The following is a 23038-nucleotide window of genomic DNA, read 5'->3' on the forward strand; positions in this document are numbered from 1 at the left end:
CCCGCAAAGCTAAGATGTATTGTTGGTTTAGTGGGCTCCATTCCCAAGTCTAGGCCTTGGATTTTATTTGTTTAATATGAGAACTTTACAGTAAAATATGTTTGCTAGTCGTCTCCGTTCACGACACCTAATTTGGTAAATGGACGTAAAAAGCCCCACTGAAAAAATAGGCGATTACTTTACTTTACAGTTCTATTCCAAAAACTATGACCACTTTATTGGCTTTATTTCTACGTTCCTTGTACCCCTAACCCTAAAAACAGATAGAGGGATTCTCTCTCTCTAAACTAGCCCAAGAATTTTGTAGAAGATTAATCGATTGTGAGCTAACACACTAATAATAAGTATGTTAACTTAGAAAATGGCGCATTTTTTACTGAGCAAAAAAAAACACGTTTACTTATACTCATTTTTTTACTCGATAAGTTAACATTATTCCTAACTTTTTTTCTTCTTGATTTGATCTTAAGTATAAAAGAAAAAAATATTGTAATTCAGTAATTCACGAAATATCTATGGGGGAAAATTAGTAAGAAAAATTGTAATTGCGTTTTTCTTAGAAATAATTAACAATAAAGAATTAGCTAAGAGTTGTCTTTAACAAGAGAACGGCAGTAAAATAGCACCGGAAGCCAATAACCTCAGATTTTTGGCTAGATTTAATTAAAAAATAAAAATAACAACTTTTCAAGAGGCATCTTAACTTCAAAAACTATTAAAAAGAAAAAGAAAAGAAGTCTCAAATATCTGCAGTTCTTTTTTTTAAGTAGGCCCGCGAAAACTCGGCTGGTTAACGTTTTCTTTAAAGTATATCCGGCATGGCACTTTGCCCAGACTAAATGTTACGATGAGGATAGTTCAATGTCCGCTTCCAAGATATCTATCTAGACTTATAAGAGCTAGGCAGTCAGTTCGGACGGAAGTACTAAAAAAAAAAAAATAAAGAAAAAAGAAAAGACCGGATCCGGAAAGAAGAAGAAGCGCAATTTGTACGCATTACCGACAACTTTGTAACATCATTAACTCTAAATCTTGCAGTACCAAGATTGAAATTACAGCCAAAAGAAGGTGCCATGTTTGTATAAATTATTGGAGAAAGCGGTTTCTTGCTTTCATTTATTAGAGCGGCGACGAAAGTCACAATCAATTGATTGAAGCCGCACCAAATGATGCATATTTTCTCTCAATGATTTTCTTTTTACTTTTCCTTTCTTTTTCTCATTCAGCTACAGTTGATTAAAGTGAGCACGTTGCCACATCAGTGGCTAAAATTGTACTTTTCATCTATGGGTGAGATTTAAAGCAAAGACAGTGTTGACGTCTTTCAACCATTAGAAATTATTTTAACCCTAAATAGAACTTAGTTAATTAAATTGAATTTATAAGAAAAAGACCATTTTTTCTATTTAATTCAAAAAAGTTTCTCTTACTCAACTGAAATAAATTTTATTTCCTCTCACTCTGTTCTAAATGGTGAGAAAAAGTATTGAAATCGTGTAGATTTTCTATTTTAAGTTTTCACTAACTAAAGACTCAAACTAGACTCAAATCCTCATACTAGACTCAAACCCTCATACTAGACTCAAACCCTCATACTAGACTCAAACCTCCATACTAGTCTCAAACCCTCATACTAGACTCAAACCCTCATACTAGACTCAACCCTCATATTAGTCTAAAACCCTCATATTAGACTCAAACCTCCATACTAGTCTCAAACCCTCATACTAGACTCAAACCCTCATATCAGACTTAAACCCTCATACTAGACTCAAATCCTCATATCAGACTTAAACCCTCATACTAGACTCAAACCCTCATACTAGACTCAAACCCTCATATCAGACTTAAACCCTCATACTAGACTCAAACCCTCATACTAGACTCAAACCCTCATACTAGACTCAAACCTCCATACTAGTCTCAAACCCTCATACTAGACTCAAACCCTCATATTAGACTCAAACCCTCATATTAGACTTAAACCCTCATACTAGACTCAAACCCTCATACTAGACTCAAACCTTCATATTGGACTTGAACCCTCACACAAGACTCAAACCCACATATCAGACTTAAACCCTCATACTAGACTCAAATCCTCATATCAGACAAACCCTCATACTAGACTCAAACCCTCATATTAGATTCAAACCCTCATATCAGAATTAAACCCTCATACTAGAACTCAAACCTTCATACTGAACTCAAACCCTCACAATAATGGATAATGGAGTTAAACATAATGGAACTCCATTATGGACTTATGGTCTTGAACTATATGGGACTGCCAAACGCTCAAACCTCAATCCTTACAATCCAAAATCCTCAGTACCATTGTCAATGCTCTCCTTTTACATCTCACCATCCATACAGATTTGAAAATTCCCTTCTTTTCAGGCAAACTCGAAACTCCGTTACTTAAAAATTTCATTCCAAAGTATCCACCACCCATTCAAATCAATTTATCCAAGCTCCACACATCTCCCCTCCACTGTACTGTTTACTGTACTGGAATGCCTGTGACGTCGGCTATCCAGAGAGTCAGTACTCCCTGTCGCCTTAAGGGCCTATTACGGCTGTCATCACTGGATGGCCACCTTTTAAGAAATCAAGTCTGGCGCTAAGTCAACACATATACTTAATGATAAAGTCTATCTTTTGTACTTGTTATACTAGCAGTACAGATGGAAAATTTCTTTAATTTCAATCTAGAGAGAAAGATATTTGTCTAGAACAACAGTTTTAAGACACAAAGTGGTCGGTGGAAAAACCATAACAATTTACAGGCCATGCTTGGTAAAATTTGTGCATTTTACTCGCACATATTTAAAATATTTATTGAGCTAAATTTGATAAAGTTAACTTCCGGGTACTTAGGTCTACTTCTTTAATAACATTTCAGTATAGAGTAAGGTCTTGTTCTAATACTTTTCGCAATATCTCTCCCCGCGTAAAAAAATAATAATAACTTCCCGCAAAAATCTTACAAATTATTATTAGTTTAACATCTACTTCTCATCAATTTGAAGTTGCCAGTTATATTGTTTAATCAATTAAGCAGAATCCAGGATAGTTCAGCTGATTTTCTCCAAATTAATTCCACTCTACAGCGGATAGATAGATACATTGTTTACAACTTTACAGAGATAGAAGGATTGAAATCTTGACCTACTTCATCCCTCGTTGAACATCATTCTAATTCCACAAACCGCCCCGCGCCGCCCTGACAACCCCAATACAACTAGCCAACTAATTCCAGATTCCAACACCTGTGCTCTCAGAACACCCAATTTACACCATTGTACATACACGAACAATTGTAACACTGTTAGAAAATAATAATATTAAATGGGTTACACCTTTATCAAATCCAAGTCTGACGGCTCTTTTTCTTTAGTGCTTTTGACTTGGTATTAAAGAATTATTTGGAACAAGGAATCCTTAAATAATAAGTATAAATTGATTATAGTTCTGCCGTTGGGATTTTCTACTTACTAATCCCGAATCACAGTAACACATTTAACCATTCTTTAACCATACTGTATGCAGAAATAATCATTCAATTTCCTCTTCAAGAAATCCTTTGAATAGAATATTTCTAGGAAAACCAAATTGCAAATCAACAACATCAAAAAGAATGGTTGGAGCTTTTTCTTGGAAAACTTTAAATTTCCACTCAATAAATTAGTTTCCATCTAGTTGAGGTGTTTTGATGAAGGGTCTTGATCAAAATATAAAATTTTGGCTTTGGAGACTTCAAAGCGGATATTTCCGGTTTAAAAAAAAAACACAAAATCAAAAACTTTGGACTCGATCGCAATACTTCCCTTACCTATTAACAGGAAGTAAAAAGTATGAATACTTAGTAAAAAAAGTAAAGTAATGCCTAATTTTTCAGGCGTGCTTTACGTCCAACTACCAAATCAGGTGTTGTGGACGGAGGCGACTAGCAAAAATATAATACTTTACTATAATTATCTCATATTAACCATTAAATAAAATCCAAAAGCCTATACTGGGAATCGAACCCACTAAACTAACAATACATCTTAGCGTTGTGGGTCTAGCCTATAACTACCTAACATACTTCACTATAAAGTTCTCATATTAACCATTAAATAAAATACAAGACCTAGAGACTAGGAATCGAACCCACTAAACCAAAAATACATCTTAGCGTTGTGGGTCTAGCCTATAACTACCTAACATACTTCACTATAAAGTTCTCATATTAACCATTAAATAAAATACAAGACCTAGAGACTAGGAATCGAACCCACTAAACCAAAAATACATCTTAGCATTGCGGGCTCTAGCCTATTACCACCTAACATATGTACTTTACTATAAATTTCTCGTATTAACCATTAAATAAAATCCAAGTCCTAGACACAGGGGATCGAACCCACTAAACCAACAATACATCTTAGCATTGCGTGTCTAGCCTATAACCGCTCGGCTATCGTGGCGCCTCATAAATGCTTTGATAAAAAAAACAAACGATTCCCAAATATTTACTTTATTTACAACGCAGACATTATGTAAATCATAACATTTACAGTGAAAGTCATAAAATCTTTTCACAAATTTTGTATGCAGAAAGTAATTTTGTTATGCAAAATACTGATTGAAACTTTACCAACATTACCAAAAGGTTTTGTTAATTTTCCCTTTCTTTGTTTTTTGTTTTTGTGAATAATTACGGAAGTACTCTTTGTAAAGTTTGTAAGCTCGCTTTCTTTCATTCAAGTTTTTGGAGGGAATTGAGAACTCTATTCATGTGTGTGGGTGTGTGTAGTATATACACCATGTAGTATATACATCATGGGTCCGGTGTGCGTTGGAGGTTGAAAAAACGACCTAATTCACTGTCAGTCGTCTAAATGATGTTATTTAAGCCACAAAATATGGTATTTCCCTTCATGTTTTGTTCCATTACTTCCCTTGACAGATTCAAACAGAGAGCGTTCGTTTCTTTTATTATTTTCTTTTTTAATTATAACTATTTGTATTATTAGAATACTGCAAATGAAAATACTTTTTTCTTTTTTGTTTCGTTTTGATTTTCATTGCAATAGTTAATCATGGGGACAGAAACGAGGAAGCTGCCAAACGGATCTCAAAGGGATGATGATCCTTGATGCGTAGGAGGGGAGCGTACAGCACAAAGTTGTAGACATCCACAGATTACTGACCTCCAGCTGTCCACCACCACCCAAGGGATAATATAAAGCTCTTTTATATGACGCATGTCGCTGAATGAATATGTTAGATCAGATTTAACTGGATTGTTAACGATGCCTTCTAGTTACCGGGTTCTCCACGTGTCATTAGTAGCTATGGTTAACTTAACAGGACATATGACCTTTTTAAGTGTCTATTTGAGGATGTTCCCTTTTTTGGGGGGTGGGCGGAGGGGTGTGTTGAGGCTTTTAAAGGAGTGGTTCCAGTTTGTTATATTACGATACGAGACGGCCTAGGCGCCACGGTTGTCGAGCGGTTAAGAGACTAGACCCGCAAAGCTAAGATGTATTGTTGGTTTAGTGGGTTCGATTTCCCGGCCTAGGTCTTGGATTTTATTTAATGGTTAATATGAGAAATTTATAGTAAAGTATGTTAGGCGGTTATAGGCTAGACCCGCAATGCTAAGATGTATTGTTGGTTTAGTGGGTTCGATTCTCTCGGTCCAGGCCTTGGATTTTATTTAATATGAGAAATTCTACAGTAAAGTATGTTTGCTAATCGCCTCCGTCCACGACACCTAATTGGTAGTTGGACGTTAAGCCCCGCCTGAAAAAAATAGGCAATTACTTTACTTACGAGATGGCTTGTATATACATTAAAAGACATTAAAAGACATTAAAAGGAGAAGGTGTGTTGGCATCAGGCAGTAGTTATTTCCAGCTGCAGACTTCCTGGTACTTCCAAAGGGTATCCTAGGTACGCGCATGGGAAGTTACCTGGTAAATCTGGAGGATATACCCTCATTAGAATCCTCTTAAGTTTCTTTTAAGTCTTTTTCGGGATAACTGGGCGCTTAGATTAGATTAGATTATAAAACGGGACGGGACCCATGCCCCACGGCACCGCAGCCATAAGAGGCTTATTGTGCCTTCCCCTTTTGAGTCTAATACAATCTCCTTTTTGCCTCAAAGTTCCAAAGATATCGGTAGCGCAGTCGCTCAATTGCAACTGGGGCGCGTGAGATAGTTATGTTTTGGTACCATCGCTCACTTTGAGTGGAACTTTCCGTAAAGAATCTGGCCGAATGTTTTCATCACATCCGGTGCTCTAGGATGGATAATCGTAATCGGGCGCCAGTGGGGTGCAATAAAATTGATATAAAAGTGAAATTTATTTTGTTATCCATTTTCCATTGTAGATTGTTATTAGAAGGGCGGTTCTACCAAAAAGGGGGAAGGAACGCAGGTAATCCAAAATGCCCATTGTTCCCTCCATTTTTTTCATTAGCGTATATAATTTCTTACTTCCGTCAACTATCAGTTCCTTTACAGTCCTTTTCATTTTCACTTTTTAATATCCGCCATTCCGTCTTTATGATGGAAAAATCTCTCTTAATCTCTATTCGGAAAAGCATTTGAAGTAGTTTTGTTTCAGACGTCTCATTTTATCATATTCAAATTTCCGTTCGTTCCCTCTCTCTCGCACACAGAGTCTCTCTTTCTCAGTTGTTCTTATGTATATCTTATATATATATTTGTCACAGTGACTGATCCTTTTATATCAATTCTATTTGCCGAACTGGGCGTGGTACTGTCGGCAGCGTACGAGAATAATCTGTTATTTTCATGTATAATTCAAATAATTCTTTGTATTGGAAATTCAAACCAATTGCATCTTTTAATCATAACTTTTCTTTCATAACCAAACTGGCCAATAGGATAGTTGTATAAAAAATGGTACTTAACAATAACTGTAAGAAAAAAACATATTGTTTAAAAACACCCAACTTTGCCATTTTTTTTACTAAGAAAGATACAATTTTTAAATTTTCTTTAAAACGTAGAACAAATCCTCGATTATAAGTGCAATTTTTTTGCAACATCGTAGATTAAATAGATCAAAAAAAAAGGGTTGCCAAAAATAGGCACAAACGGCTGAACGCGGACAGCTTTGAAATAACCATTACAGACAGACTGACGTTGAGTACCACTAACTAGCAAACTTATACGCATTGAGAAGATAAGTGTCGTTTGCAGTTATTGTGCAAGTTTTACTACATTTTCCCCCCACTCTCTGATATCATAATCTCTTGGGCACTGTTAACAATAACCGACATAAGTGTTATAACTAGCCACAAAGGTAACATTACATATCATATTATGTAAAAAAAATAGCAACAATTTCAGTTTCAAGTTTATTTATATTTATTCTTTTATATAAGGCGCGTCAACGATTGTGGTCATTAGCGCCCAGAGCTTTGGTGGTCAAAAAAAAAAGGCGGCTCCTAGAAAGAGAAAATCTAAGGGCCATCCTGTTGGATTCGAACTTACGATCTCTGCGTTAAAAATCTAGTGCACGCTAACCTTTTAATTAAATTCCTACGCTTTGTTCATATAACTTCTTTTTTTTTATATAAAAAAAAACATTTAAACTGAAAAATATCACAAATCTGTTTTTTTGATTGGTCTGAACAATGGTCACTTCCGCTAATATATTTCCGGTCATTCTATTATTTCCAGAGACTTTCACTCGGCGGACATGCGTGTGCGTATGTATTTATGTACAGGAAAATTGTAGCAAATGGAGATTTGATATTTATCATATACACCGGAAAGTACCTCAATTAAGTTTAGGTGAAAATTCACCAACCGGAAATACTAATTTGTCAGTTTTTCCAGTACTTTGAGATTCCCTCTAAATTAGCTTTAACTTTTTTTCTTTTTAAACTAAATTAATCTAATCTAATTTTAATTAATAATTAATTATTTTAATATTTATATGTATCTAAATTATATTTTTTTTAAAGTTTAACTCCACCGTGCTGAATAATATATTTGATTTAATCCGTCGAAGTGTAACCGACCAAGTAGAGAGGATTTGGCGGTTCTGGCACACCTAAAATACAAAATGGCGGCCATCCCCTCCCCCTCCCCCCACCCCTCCTTATTGACCAATCATCGATTTCGACGACCACTTAGGCCACGCCCCCTACCCCCACCCCTACCCTTATTGACCAATCATCGATTTCGACGAGGGTTTAAGCCACGCCCCCTACCCCCTCCCCACCCCTTTTTGACCAATCATCGAACTCGACGAGGGTTTTAGACCACGCCCCTACCCCCACTCCACCCTTTTAATCGACCAATCAGCGAATTCGATGACACCCCTTTTACCCCCACTCCTTCCCCCACCCTTATTAATTGACCAATCAGCGAATTCGACGACACCTCATTACCCCCACCCTAGCCCTACTCCTATTACATGACACCTACCTTTACCCCCACCACCTCTAGGTCGTCGTATTCGTTGGCCTCTTAAGCTCCTCCTACAAGATGGCGGCTCTCCTAACAGCTGTAGTACACAAGATGGCCGACCTCGTACCAGCTGATGACCACAAGATGGCGGACCTCATACCTCCACCCCCCTCGCCCACTGATAGACAGGAGGGGGATTTTTTTTTTTTTTAATTATTTTTACTTACCTGGGATTCGATCCTACAACCTTCGTACTGATAGACACGTCATCTGCACCAGTCGGCCACAGTGGTAGTCTCGCTTACTCTAGTTTTGAATGTTCTCTTATGTTTTAACTAGGAATTATTTTTTTAAAAAAATCTAACCCCCCTCACCAATAATTTTTTTTTTTAAATTTAAATTACCCCCACTATCACAAAAATATTCAACTTAAATAAAAATGGATAACCTCACTTTAGGTAATAGAAAAAACTATTTACTTACCCCCTCCACCTGGACTGCTTCCGTTGCTGATGACGCGACCTACACTCACTGAAAACTAAACCCGAACTGACACTTGGACTGCGATACTAGCTATTACTAGCATTAACCCCCCACCACAATTACGTCACACTCTAACTAGCCAATAGAATTGCATCTTTTTTTCCAAATGATTACCTCTCTGGACAGGTCTCTGTAGCAAGCCACCCCCTTTCCCTTCCACATCTTTTATCATACCTGTTAATTTATATATATGCCAACATAGCTGAACATGCTCCAACAAGTCTGGACATGTAGCCAGCTGCCTCTTTCGCTTTAACCGTTTTTTTTTTTGTTCTTATTATTTCCGTTTACCAACTATACAAACCTGTATGAACATATCGTTATAGTCTCAATAGGGTGACACGTATGATTACCTGAACATGCTCCAACAAGTCTGGACATGTAGCCAGCTGCCTCTTTCGCTTTAACCGTTTTATTATTTCCGTTTACCAACTATACAAACCTGTATGAACATATCATCGGTGTAGTCTCAATATGTGTGATTACCTGAACATGCTCCAACAAGTCTGGACATGTAGCCAGCTGCCTCTTTCGCTTTAACCGTTTTTTTTTTTTTTTTGTTATTATGAAGTTAAAAGTAAATTGAACTTTGAACTTATTAATAAAATATAAATAAGTTTTAATTTACTTTTCTTTATTTATAAGTGTATAAAGTAAAAATAAGAATGAACAAACATTAATTAAAACATTTTATTTTTATTTAAAGGAAGTATACAAGTAAAATAATAACATTTATTTCACAGTATAAATTTTATTTAAATTCTATGTCATATCTTCCATTATTAAAGCCTTTGTACATTATTAACAGTTTTTTCTTTGATTGTTGGTAATCTTCCACCATTTCATCAGTTATCACTGCCGCAAATCTGCGTGGAAGGAAGATCCTCGTTGGGTAGTCCATTGTCGGGCCAATATAATGTAAATGGGCAACGATGGCATCTCCAAATTTAGTGTTGATTCTTTCGAATTGCTTCACTTCGTATGAGTATCCGGTTCTCAGATCTGATAATTTGCCAATGCCCACAGACCTTGTATTCACATCATTTAAAAAGCTTGCCAACTTAGACATCTAAAAGAAGAATATTATATGAAAGTATCACATCATTATCAATATATTGTTTCAATAAAAAAAAGTATTATTACTTACCTTTGAAGTATGAAGTTAACCTCTCGAGCTGTGGGCAACGAATGACGAATTACCTTACAAGCTTCACTACTCTACCGTTACGGATGTCCCCCCCCCACTCTATGACGTCACTTATAGTTAGCCAATAGAATTGCGCGCTTGTCTTCCCTCTCTCTCTCTTGCAAGTGTCTCTCTCTCTATAAGGTGAATCATACCTCCCACCTTTGATGCAGGACTCAACCTGTCCGTTAACTTCATATATGTTTCTTAGAAAAAACAATATTTTTAAAACTGAACTTTGCCCTTATTAGCTTTTATTGCTTTATAAATAATAAAACTTTGAATGTTTGTAGACTTAATAACTTACTTTTTAAAAAATGTTAACACGCTTGCACAACATGTTTGAACAGGCACTTAATAACTTACTTTTTAAAAAAATGTTAACACGCTTGCACAACATGTTTGAACAGGCAAGTAAAAATAATGATGACTCATACCATTGTCATATCCTCAACGAGCACAAACATGCTCCAACAAGTCTGGACATGTAGCCAGCTGCCTCTTTCGCTTTAACCGTTTTTTTGTTATTATGAAGTTAAAAGTAAATTGAACTTTGAACTTTTTAATAAAATATAAATGTTTTAATTTACTTTTCTTTATTTATCACATAATTTGTATATGGCTTAATATTGCTCAACTTGCATGTCTGAGCTTGCCCTGTTTGAATTGGTCAGTAACTAACTGATGTCTCCCACCCTTGGGCATGACGTCACTTATTGTTAGCCAATAGCATTTCGTGTTTTTATGAAAATGTATTAATTTTCAAATTATCTTCAAGAGAAAAAAAAGTTAAATTACCTGTAAAAAATATAAGTAAATCTATCTTCGTATTATTTATATTCTTATTTGTTTTTTATTTTTAGTATCTATATTGTATATCAAATATGTATATGTAATTGTTTGTGCAATATATATAACTTGATATATTTTGAAATATCGGAGCTCCGAACGCTAAGGAGTCAAGATTAAAAATGAACTATATTGTGCCTAGCAAGAGATTAACATGCCTGCACATGCCAGGCAAAACATGCAAGCGCAGGTCTGAAAAGTTTTGTGTCTGTGCTCCACTAAAAAAAAAAAGGCCTGCTCTGACATGCCGTTTTCAGACTTTTCTTTTTAAATATCATTATTCTTTTTAATAATTTATTTTATTTCATTATAATGTATTTATTCAAATATTTTATTATTTTATTTTCATGTTATTCATTTTTTTTTTTTTTAATGTATATTTTTTTATATAAATTATTTTATTTTATTATTTATTATTTTATTATCATTAGCAAGAAAACAGGGGAAGAAAAAATGAAATAAAAATTTTCTAAATGCATTTTTTTTTTTTATTATTAAAAAAAGAAATTAGAGATATTCACATTTTTTTTTTAATATAATCATTTACATTATCAGTTTAACCATTACTTATATACAAACATCTTTTATACAAATACAATACATATATTAAAATTAAATTTTTCTTAATACATTTGAAATTAATATCCAATGTGAAAGAGCATATACATGAAAATGGGTACACATCGTCGGAGTCTTGTTATGAAGAAGACACTGAGTACCATCGTTAAATGGTCTTAATTGGGAAATTTGAGGGCAATCGAATTCTTCTAGGTTGATTACGTTTCCACAATAATGATTTAAAAATTGTTTTTTCTGGAGTCCTTTTACAAAGATTTTGTTGTAATGGGTAAGATGTTTGTGTAGAATAGCATCTAATTCCACATAGTCCACCTCTCCTTCTTCCCATTTAATTTGATGAAAATTTCTAGTTAACCATGAATTTACTCGATAACTGAATGCATTTAATGACAGATTTTCTGGCGGTTTAAACAACCAGTGTCCACTTGAAAGATTCTCCATGTCTAAAATAGACAATTCTTTCACGATATACAGTTTTGAGTTGTCTATGAAGCACTGCATGTCTACGACACACGCACCCGACGAGGTCATGATTGCAATTGATACAACTGAATGAAATTTTTAATCGAACTGGCTTGTCTTAACATGTCCCAACGTGCACAAACATGGTATTGCAATTGATACTTCTGAATGAAATTTATAAGTAACTGGCTTGTCTTAACATGTCCCAACGTGCACAAACATGGTATTGCAATTGATACTTCTGAATGAAATTTATAAGTAACTGGCTTGTCTTAACATGTCCCAACGTGCACAGACATGGAATTTATTACATTTTCCTCTAAATAATTAAAATATTTTTTTTTATAAACTTAATTTTTCTTTCATTTTTTTTTTTTTTTTAACTAAATTATTTTTTTAATAATTTTATAACAGAAATCTTGCACTAAAAGTATTATTTTAAAAAAAAATATATATATATCTTCCAGTTTTACATAAATTAATTTCTTTCATTTTTTTTTTTAAACTAAATTATTTTTTCTTTTTTAATTTTATAACAGAAATCTTGCTCTAAGAGTATTATTTTTAAAAAAATATATATATCTTCTAATTTTACATAATTTCTTTCATTTTTTTTTTTTTTTTTTTTTTTTTTTTTTTTTTTTTTTTTTTTTTTTTTTTTTTTTTTTTTTTTTTTTTTTTTTTTTATATATATCACATAAAAATAAAAATAACTTAAATAAAAATAAAATTAAAATAACACTTAAAAGAATTCCAAATCATATCGGCGATTTTTTATTCCTTTATAGAGCAAAGCTATTTTTCTGTTTGTAACATCATACTCGTCGATAATTTCTTTCGTAAACATGTCGGTGAATCTATTTGGCAGGAAAACTATATTTGGTTCGTCCTCAAACTGTGTAGGTCCAACATACGATCTGATGTGTGCTATTATGGCTTTTCCATATTTAGTGTTAATCTTATCAAATTTAACTATTTCATAGCTAACTCCTACGCGAAGGTCGGCAAGCCTACCAATCTGTGAGGAGCTTTGGTTAGCATCGTTGAGGTACGCTGCCAAAGTCGACATCTGAAGGGAATTTTGAAAAAAGTACATATGTAATTAGAAAAATAATATTTTAATTCAATCACTGTGAAGTGTATAAAGATTTATGTAAGTATAAAATAGTAGTATAAATACTTACTTTTAAGTATTGATAAAATTTAATTTAATCCGCCTGGGTCGAGTTCTAGAGAAGAAATGATGTTGAATCCTTTATCCTATACCCCCACTACCAGTCACAAAGCCGACATGTCAGTGCAAGTCTAATAACTAGTTCAAAATTCAATTGCTAATACAGTTGTGCATAAACATGTTTACACCTGCATAGACCTGATTAGCTTCAGTAATCATTTAATGCATGGGTTTTGTAAATTGTACGGAATACAAAAGTAATGATAGTAGTTTTAAGCACTCATTGTACATAATTTATTTTGTCTCTCAATTAAGATTACAAAGTAGAATATAAATATAATTACCATTAAAACTTGAAGTTGCTCAAAGAATAAAATAATGTTATTATCCAGAATATGGTCAAATATTATGGAATTTTGTACAGATTCTTAAGATTTAGCAATAAATGCAAGTGCTTATCATCGTCGTTGAAGGTTAATACTACTTTTTTCATGTCTCACCAGATTTTATTATAGGTGCTTGGAAAAAATTATGATAATAATCGGTATTGACAAATTGAATTTCACAATATATTATTTTTTATGAAAGACTTGCTTCTTTTTTCATCTCATTTTGCTTGGAGTAATCAATGACAATATAAAATGTTACAAATTAATTTGGTGAAAAGGATCTAAGAACTGTGAGTTAGCCTGTCTTTGAATTTGAACTATACATGACAACATAAAATATTCCCAGTACTACACAGAAGTACTTAATTATAATCTGTAACGTAATATTATATAAGAAAAAGTTTTTAAAAGAGGGTAGGCATGAATGAATACATAACTCAAAAGGTAGCGTACTATTTTTTCATATCTTAGGAAAAAACTGTCACTAAATATTTTCTTCTTCTTTTTTCTGGTGTTCGTGTCGTTTATGGCGAATGAAGAAGGCTGGATGAGATCTAGCAGTTGTTGCCTAAAGGTTGGAAATGATTCACTCTTAAGAGGACTCCATCGAACTTTTTGATTGTCCATCCACTTTCCTTAAGTGAGGATTCCTCCATTTCGGAAATCATCTTATCAAAGCCTTCTCTTAGAGACTTTTCAATAGAGGAGTCTTTGCAAATTATCTTGTTTTTTGTCTTGAATGCGCAATTAGTTGTTTCCTCTTTCATATTTTCAAATGTAGCCTCCAAAACCAAATTATATTTTATTGCGGTTTTATCGCCATCCATGGCACTTTCAATCAGTCGATGCAATGTTTCTTGCTTACCTGCTAGAAACTCCATTACATCAACTTCTCCAGAGCACGGTATGAAGAAGGTTCTCAGAGTTCCACCAAACGACGATTCCACTTCGTATAATTGTCCTTGTGCGGCGTCCAATCGTGCTTTTTTGGTTAAGTTGGCCGGCGCTTTCTGTCCACAGCTACGAATGTGACAGTTTAAAGTTTTCTTAGTAGAATAAAACTCGCCGCATGCCACACATTGGAAACGAGTCTGACGCTTCAGACATGTTTTTTCATGGCGTTTATTGGAAAATGCTCTTGAAAATATTTTATTGCAATGGCTGCATTCAAAAGACATAATGATAGAATTATTTGAACAAAGTTTAAAAATTAAGAAACAAATCTGTAACAAATTGTATGCTCAACTTAAGAATGTATGAATGCTGTAGCTTAGTAGATATAATTGCGGTTCTTGAAATCAAAGGGTTTAAGTGTACAAGTGTCTAACGAATTAACAGCTTGCGCACAGTCATAGAACTAATAAAAAATGCATACTTCGCAACACTTTTATCGTGCAAGGGATTAAAATCGATATTAGCGTTTCTGTCGGCAAAAAAATAATAAATAAATCTAAGATCTGAACTGGTGGTAACATGCATGTTATAGCCCCCCCCCCCACTAACTTAGGTTAGGTTATGATAGTGTAAGTTGCGTTTGATTAGGTTGGATTAGGTTAGGTTAGGTTAGGTTAGGGTTCGGCTAAATTATCGAATTTACAATTAAATACAATTTAGTACTGTTAAATTCGATTAGGTTGGGTTAGGTTAGGTTAGGTTAGGGTTAGTCTAAGTTATCGAATTTAGCCTATTTAATTGTAAATTCGATAATTTAGCCGAACCCTAACCTAACCTAACCTAACCTAATCCAACCTAATCAAACGCAACTTACACTATCATAACCTAACCTAAGTTAGTGGGGGGGGGGGGCTATAACATGCATGTTACCACCAGTTCAGATCTTAGATTTATTTATTATTTTTTTGCCGACAGAAACGCTAATATCGATTTTAATCCCTTGCACGATAAAAGTGTTGCGAAGTATGCATTTTTTATTAGTTCTATGACTGTGCGCAAGCTGTTAATTCGTTAGACACTTGTACACTTAAACCCTTTGATTTCAAGAACCGCAATTATATCTACTAAGCTACAGCATTCATACATTCTTAAGTTGAGCATACAATTTGTTACAGATTTGTTTCTTAATTTTTAAACTTTGTTCAAATAATTCTATCATTATGTCTTTTGAATGCAGCCATTGCAATAAAATATTTTCAAGAGCATTTTCCAATAAACGCCATGAAAAAACATGTCTGAAGCGTCAGACTCGTTTCCAATGTGTGGCATGCGGCGAGTTTTATTCTACTAAGAAAACTTTAAACTGTCACATTCGTAGCTGTGGACAGAAAGCGCCGGCCAACTTAACCAAAAAAGCACGATTGGACGCCGCACAAGGACAATTATACGAAGTGGAATCGTCGTTTGGTGGAACTCTGAGAACCTTCTTCATACCGTGCTCTGGAGAAGTTGATGTAATGGAGTTTCTAGCAGGTAAGCAAGAAACATTGCATCGACTGATTGAAAGTGCCATGGATGGCGATAAAACCGCAATAAAATATAATTTGGTTTTGGAGGCTACATTTGAAAATATGAAAGAGGAAACAACTAATTGCGCATTCAAGACAAAAAACAAGATAATTTGCAAAGACTCCTCTATTGAAAAGTCTCTAAGAGAAGGCTTTGATAAGATGATTTCCGAAATGGAGGAATCCTCACTTAAGGAAAGTGGATGGACAATCAAAAAGTTCGATGGAGTCCTCTTAAGAGTGAATCATTTCCAACCTTTAGGCAACAACTGCTAGATCTCATCCAGCCTTCTTCATTCGCCATAAACGACACGAACACCAGAAAAAAGAAGAAGAAAATATTTAGTGACAGTTTTTTCCTAAGATATGAAAAAATAGTACGCTACCTTTTGAGTTATGTATTCATTCATGCCTACCCTCTTTTAAAAACTTTTTCTTATATAATATTACGTTACAGATTATAATTAAGTACTTCTGTGTAGTACTGGGAATATTTTATGTTGTCATGTATAGTTCAAATTCAAAGACAGGCTAACTCACAGTTCTTAGATCCTTTTCACCAAATTAATTTGTAACATTTTATATTGTCATTGATTACTCCAAGCAAAATGAGATGAAAAAAGAAGCAAGTCTTTCATAAAAAATAATATATTGTGAAATTCAATTTGTCAATACCGATTATTATCATAATTTTTTCCAAGCACCTATAATAAAATCTGGTGAGACATGAAAAAAGTAGTATTAACCTTCAACGACGATGATAAGCACTTGCATTTATTGCTAAATCTTAAGAATCTGTACAAAATTCCATAATATTTGACCATATTCTGGATAATAACATTATTTTATTCTTTGAGCAACTTCAAGTTTTAATGGTAATTATATTTATATTCTACTTTGTAATCTTAATTGAGAGACAAAATAAATTATGTACAATGAGTGCTTAAAACTACTATCATTACTTTTGTATTCCGTACAATTTACAAAACCCATGCATTAAATGATTACTGAAGCTAATCAGGTCTATGCAGGTGTAAACATGTTTATGCACAACTGTATTAGCAATTGAATTTTGAACTAGTTATTAGACTTGCACTGACATGTCGGCTTTGTGACTGGTAGTGGGGGTATAGGATAAAGGATTCAACATCATTTCTTCTCTAGAACTCGACCCAGGCGGATTAAATTAAATTTTATCAATACTTAAAAGTAAGTATTTATACTACTATTTTATACTTACATAAATCTTTATACACTTCACAGTGATTGAATTAAAATATTATTTTTCTAATTACATATGTACTTTTTTCAAAATTCCCTTCAGATGTCGACTTTGGCAGCGTACCTCAACGATGCTAACCAAAGCTCCTCACAGATTGGTAGGCTTGCCGACCTTCGCGTAGGAGTTAGCTATGAAATAGTTAAATTTGATAAGATTAACACTAAATATGGAAAAGCCATAATAGCACACATCAGATCGTATGTTGGACCTACACAGTTTGAGGACGAACCAAATATAGTTTTCCTGCCAAATAGATTCACCGACATGTTTACGAAAGAAATTATCGACGAGTATGATGTTACAAACAGAAAAATAGCTTTGCTCTATAAAGGAATAAAAAATCGCCGATATGATTTGGAATTCTTTTAAGTGTTATTTTAATTTTATTTTTATTTAAGTTATTTTTATTTTTATGTGATATATATAAAAAAAAAAAAAAAAAAAAAAAAAAAAAAAAAAAAAAAAAAAAAAAAAAAAAAAAAAAAAAATGAAAGAAATTATGTAAAATTAGAAGATATATATATTTTTTTAAAAATAATACTCTTAGAGCAAGATTTCTGTTATAAAATTAAAAAAGAAAAAATAATTTAGTTTAAAAAAAAAAATGAAAGAAATTAATTTATGTAAAACTGGAAGATATATATATATTTTTTTTTAAAATAATACTTTTAGTGCAAGATTTCTGTTATAAAATTATTAAAAAAATAATTTAGTTAAAAAAAAAAAAAAAATGAAAGAAAAATTAAGTTTATAAAAAAAAATATTTTAATTATTTAGAGGAAAATGTAATAAATTCCATGTCTGTGCACGTTGGGACATGTTAAGACAAGCCAGTTACTTATAAATTTCATTCAGAAGTATCAATTGCAATACCATGTTTGTGCACGTTGGGACATGTTAAGACAAGCCAGTTACTTATAAATTTCATTCAGAAGTATCAATTGCAATACCATGTTTGTGCACGTTGGGACATGTTAAGACAAGCCAGTTCGATTAAAAATTTCATTCAGTTGTATCAATTGCAATCATGACCTCGTCGGGTGCGTGTGTCGTAGACATGCAGTGCTTCATAGACAACTCAAAACTGTATATCGTGAAAGAATTGTCTATTTTAGACATGGAGAATCTTTCAAGTGGACACTGGTTGTTTAAACCGCCAGAAAATCTGTCATTAAATGCATTCAGTTATCGAGTAAATTCATGGTTAACTAGAAATTTTCATCAAATTAAATGGGAAGAAGGAGAGGTGGACTATGTGGAATTAGATGCTATTCTACACAAACATCTTACCCATTACAACAAAATCTTTGTAAAAGGACTCCAGAAAAAACAATTTTTAAATCATTATTGTGGAAACGTAATCAACCTAGAAGAATTCGATTGCCCTCAAATTTCCCAATTAAGACCATTTAACGATGGTACTCAGTGTCTTCTTCATAACAAGACTCCGACGATGTGTACCCATTTTCATGTATATGCTCTTTCACATTGGATATTAATTTCAAATGTATTAAGAAAAATTTAATTTTAATATATGTATTGTATTTGTATAAAAGATGTTTGTATATAAGTAATGGTTAAACTGATAATGTAAATGATTATATTAAAAAAAAAATGTGAATATCTCTAATTTCTTTTTTTAATAATAAAAAAAAAAAATGCATTTAGAAAATTTTTATTTCATTTTTTCTTCCCCTGTTTTCTTGCTAATGATAATAAAATAATAAATAATAAAATAAAATAATTTATATAAAAAAATATACATTAAAAAAAAAAAAAATGAATAACATGAAAATAAAATAATAAAATATTTGAATAAATACATTATAATGAAATAAAATAAATTATTAAAAAGAATAATGATATTTAAAAAGAAAAGTCTGAAAACGGCATGTCAGAGCAGGCCTTTTTTTTTTTAGTGGAGCACAGACACAAAACTTTTCAGACCTGCGCTTGCATGTTTTGCCTGGCATGTGCAGGCATGTTAATCTCTTGCTAGGCACAATATAGTTCATTTTTAATCTTGACTCCTTAGCGTTCGGAGCTCCGATATTTCAAAATATATCAAGTTATATATATTGCACAAACAATTACATATACATATTTGATATACAATATAGATACTAAAAATAAAAAACAAATAAGAATATAAATAATACGAAGATAGATTTACTTATATTTTTTACAGGTAATTTAACTTTTTTTTCTCTTGAAGATAATTTGAAAATTAATACATTTTCATAAAAACACGAAATGCTATTGGCTAACAATAAGTGACGTCATGCCCAAGGGTGGGAGACATCAGTTAGTTACTGACCAATTCAAACAGGGCAAGCTCAGACATGCAAGTTGAGCAATATTAAGCCATATACAAATTATGTGATAAATAAAGAAAAGTAAATTAAAACATTTATATTTTATTAAAAAGTTCAAAGTTCAATTTACTTTTAACTTCATAATAACAAAAAAACGGTTAAAGCGAAAGAGGCAGCTGGCTACATGTCCAGACTTGTTGGAGCATGTTTGTGCTCGTTGAGGATATGACAATGGTATGAGTCATCATTATTTTTACTTGCCTGTTCAAACATGTTGTGCAAGCGTGTTAACATTTTTTTAAAAAGTAAGTTATTAAGTGCCTGTTCAAACATGTTGTGCAAGCGTGTTAACATTTTTTAAAAAGTAAGTTATTAAGTCTACAAACATTCAAAGTTTTATTATTTATAAAGCAATAAAAGCTAATAAGGGCAAAGTTCAGTTTTAAAAATATTGTTTTTTCTAAGAAACATATATGAAGTTAACGGACAGGTTGAGTCCTGCATCAAAGGTGGGAGGTATGATTCACCTTATAGAGAGAGAGACACTTGCAAGAGAGAGAGAGGGAAGACAAGCGCGCAATTCTATTGGCTAACTATAAGTGACGTCATAGAGTGGGGGGGGGACATCCGTAACGGTAGAGTAGTGAAGCTTGTAAGGTAATTCGTCATTCGTTGCCCACAGCTCGAGAGGTTAACTTCATACTTCAAAGGTAAGTAATAATACTTTTTTTTATTGAAACAATATATTGATAATGATGTGATACTTTCATATAATATTCTTCTTTTAGATGTCTAAGTTGGCAAGCTTTTTAAATGATGTGAATACAAGGTCTGTGGGCATTGGCAAATTATCAGATCTGAGAACCGGATACTCATACGAAGTGAAGCAATTCGAAAGAATCAACACTAAATTTGGAGATGCCATCGTTGCCCATTTACATTATATTGGCCCGACAATGGACTACCCAACGAGGATCTTCCTTCCACGCAGATTTGCGGCAGTGATAACTGATGAAATGGTGGAAGATTACCAACAATCAAAGAAAAAACTGTTAATAATGTACAAAGGCTTTAATAATGGAAGATATGACATAGAATTTAAATAAAATTTATACTGTGAAATAAATGTTATTATTTTACTTGTATACTTCCTTTAAATAAAAATAAAATGTTTTAATTAATGTTTGTTCATTCTTATTTTTACTTTATACACTTATAAATAAAGAAAAGTAAATTAAAACTTATTTATATTTTATTAATAAGTTCAAAGTTCAATTTACTTTTAACTTCATAATAACAAAAAAAAAAAAAAAACGGTTAAAGCGAAAGAGGCAGCTGGCTACATGTCCAGACTTGTTGGAGCATGTTCAGGTAATCACACATATTGAGACTACACCGATGATATGTTCATACAGGTTTGTATAGTTGGTAAACGGAAATAATAAAACGGTTAAAGCGAAAGAGGCAGCTGGCTACATGTCCAGACTTGTTGGAGCATGTTCAGGTAATCATACGTGTCACCCTATTGAGACTATAACGATATGTTCATACAGGTTTGTATAGTTGGTAAACGGAAACAATAAGAACAAAAAAAAAAAACGGTTAAAGCGAAAGAGGCAGCTGGCTACATGTCCAGACTTGTTGGAGCATGTTCAGCTATGTTGGCATATATATAAATTAACAGGTATGATAAAAGATGTGGAAGGGAAAGGGGGTGGCTTGCTACAGAGACCTGTCCAGAGAGGTAATCATTTGGAAAAAAAGATGCAATTCTATTGGCTAGTTAGAGTGTGACGTAATTGTGGTGGGGGGTTAATGCTAGTAATAGCTAGTATCGCAGTCCAAGTGTCAGTTCGGGTTTAGTTTTCAGTGAGTGTAGGTCGCGTCATCAGCAACGGAAGCAGTCCAGGTGGAGGGGGTAAGTAAATAGTTTTTTCTATTACCTAAAGTGAGGTTATCCATTTTTATTTAAGTTGAATATTTTTGTGATAGTGGGGGTAATTTAAATTTAAAAAAAAAAATTATTGGTGAGGGGGGTTAGATTTTTTTAAAAAAATAATTCCTAGTTAAAACATAAGAGAACATTCAAAACTAGAGTAAGCGAGACTACCACTGTGGCCGACTGGTGCAGATGACGTGTCTATCAGTACGAAGGTTGTAGGATCGAATCCCAGGTAAGTAAAAATAATTAAAAAAAAAAAAAATCCCCCTCCTGTCTATCAGTGGGCGAGGGGGGTGGAGGTATGAGGTCCGCCATCTTGTGGTCATCAGCTGGTACGAGGTCGGCCATCTTGTGTACTACAGCTGTTAGGAGAGCCGCCATCTTGTAGGAGGAGCTTAAGAGGCCAACGAATACGACGACCTAGAGGTGGTGGGGGTAAAGGTAGGTGTCATGTAATAGGAGTAGGGCTAGGGTGGGGGTAATGAGGTGTCGTCGAATTCGCTGATTGGTCAATTAATAAGGGTGGGGGAAGGAGTGGGGGTAAAAGGGGTGTCATCGAATTCGCTGATTGGTCGATTAAAAGGGTGGAGTGGGGGTAGGGGCGTGGTCTAAAACCCTCGTCGAGTTCGATGATTGGTCAAAAAGGGGTGGGGAGGGGGTAGGGGGCGTGGCTTAAACCCTCGTCGAAATCGATGATTGGTCAATAAGGGTAGGGGTGGGGGTAGGGGGCGTGGCCTAAGTGGTCGTCGAAATCGATGATTGGTCAATAAGGAGGGGTGGGGGGAGGGGGAGGGGATGGCCGCCATTTTGTATTTTAGGTGTGCCAGAACCGCCAAATCCTCTCTACTCGACCAAACTAGCGGTTACGGAGCCAAGGGCTTTTAACAAAACAGTTCTTTTATATCAGTTAGTTTATTTGCAATATTTACAAATAATTCCTTATCTTACAAGTTAATTAGTAACAAACACACCGCCCTAACCGACGACCGACAGACACACACTCATCCACACTACGGCCCTAACTAACCTACGTACTTTTTACTTGACTAATATATACTACTTATTACAGCTAATATATTTAATTACATGACATAAACTTAATGCTAACTGAAAACCATCTCTTTAAATATTACAACAACTAATAACTAATATAACGAATACTAGAACTGCACAGAAACACGCGAAAAGTCCAAGTCTCTCTCGCCAATCCTCCACCTCCACATAGAACTCAACCACCGCCGCCGATAACGCCTTCTCAAGTCGGATACCAGTGCGGGACTTCCTCTTAATTTCTCTCTTAACCTTTTTTATCTTTTATAGCGTCTAGGGACACGTAGACATCTGCACGTCTCTCTGGCCTAGGCCTTTCTGACCAGCACCTCGCTGTCCCCACTCTCTCGCCATATGCATGTGC

The 23038-nt window shown here is 33.9% G+C and overlaps 3 protein-coding genes across 3 annotated transcripts in view; 2 read left to right on the top strand and 1 right to left on the bottom strand.

Moving 5' to 3' along the window:
* Positions 1-23038, top strand: part of LOC141446080 (protein APCDD1-like) — a 460040-nt gene that overhangs the window by 175317 nt on the left and 261685 nt on the right. The gene's annotated exons all lie outside the window — the stretch shown is intronic.
* On the bottom strand, positions 12660-15317 carry LOC141446074 (uncharacterized). The gene is made up of 2 exons (XM_074112458.1): positions 13245-15317; positions 12660-13129 (listed from the first exon to the last, which is right to left on the bottom strand). The coding sequence occupies exon 1, from the start codon at positions 14799-14801 to the stop codon at positions 14178-14180; it is 624 nt and encodes a 207-aa protein (XP_073968559.1). The 5' UTR covers positions 14802-15317; the 3' UTR covers positions 12660-13129; positions 13245-14177.
* Positions 15373-18977, top strand: LOC141446075 (uncharacterized). The gene is made up of 2 exons (XM_074112459.1): positions 15373-17294; positions 17410-18977. The coding sequence occupies exon 1, from the start codon at positions 15738-15740 to the stop codon at positions 16359-16361; it is 624 nt and encodes a 207-aa protein (XP_073968560.1). The 5' UTR covers positions 15373-15737; the 3' UTR covers positions 16362-17294; positions 17410-18977.

Source organism: Rhodnius prolixus, unplaced genomic scaffold (assembly GCF_049639745.1).
Source record: "Rhodnius prolixus isolate KJV_2025 unplaced genomic scaffold, Rpr scaffold_1, whole genome shotgun sequence".
Classification (NCBI taxonomy): domain Eukaryota; kingdom Metazoa; phylum Arthropoda; class Insecta; order Hemiptera; family Reduviidae; genus Rhodnius; species Rhodnius prolixus.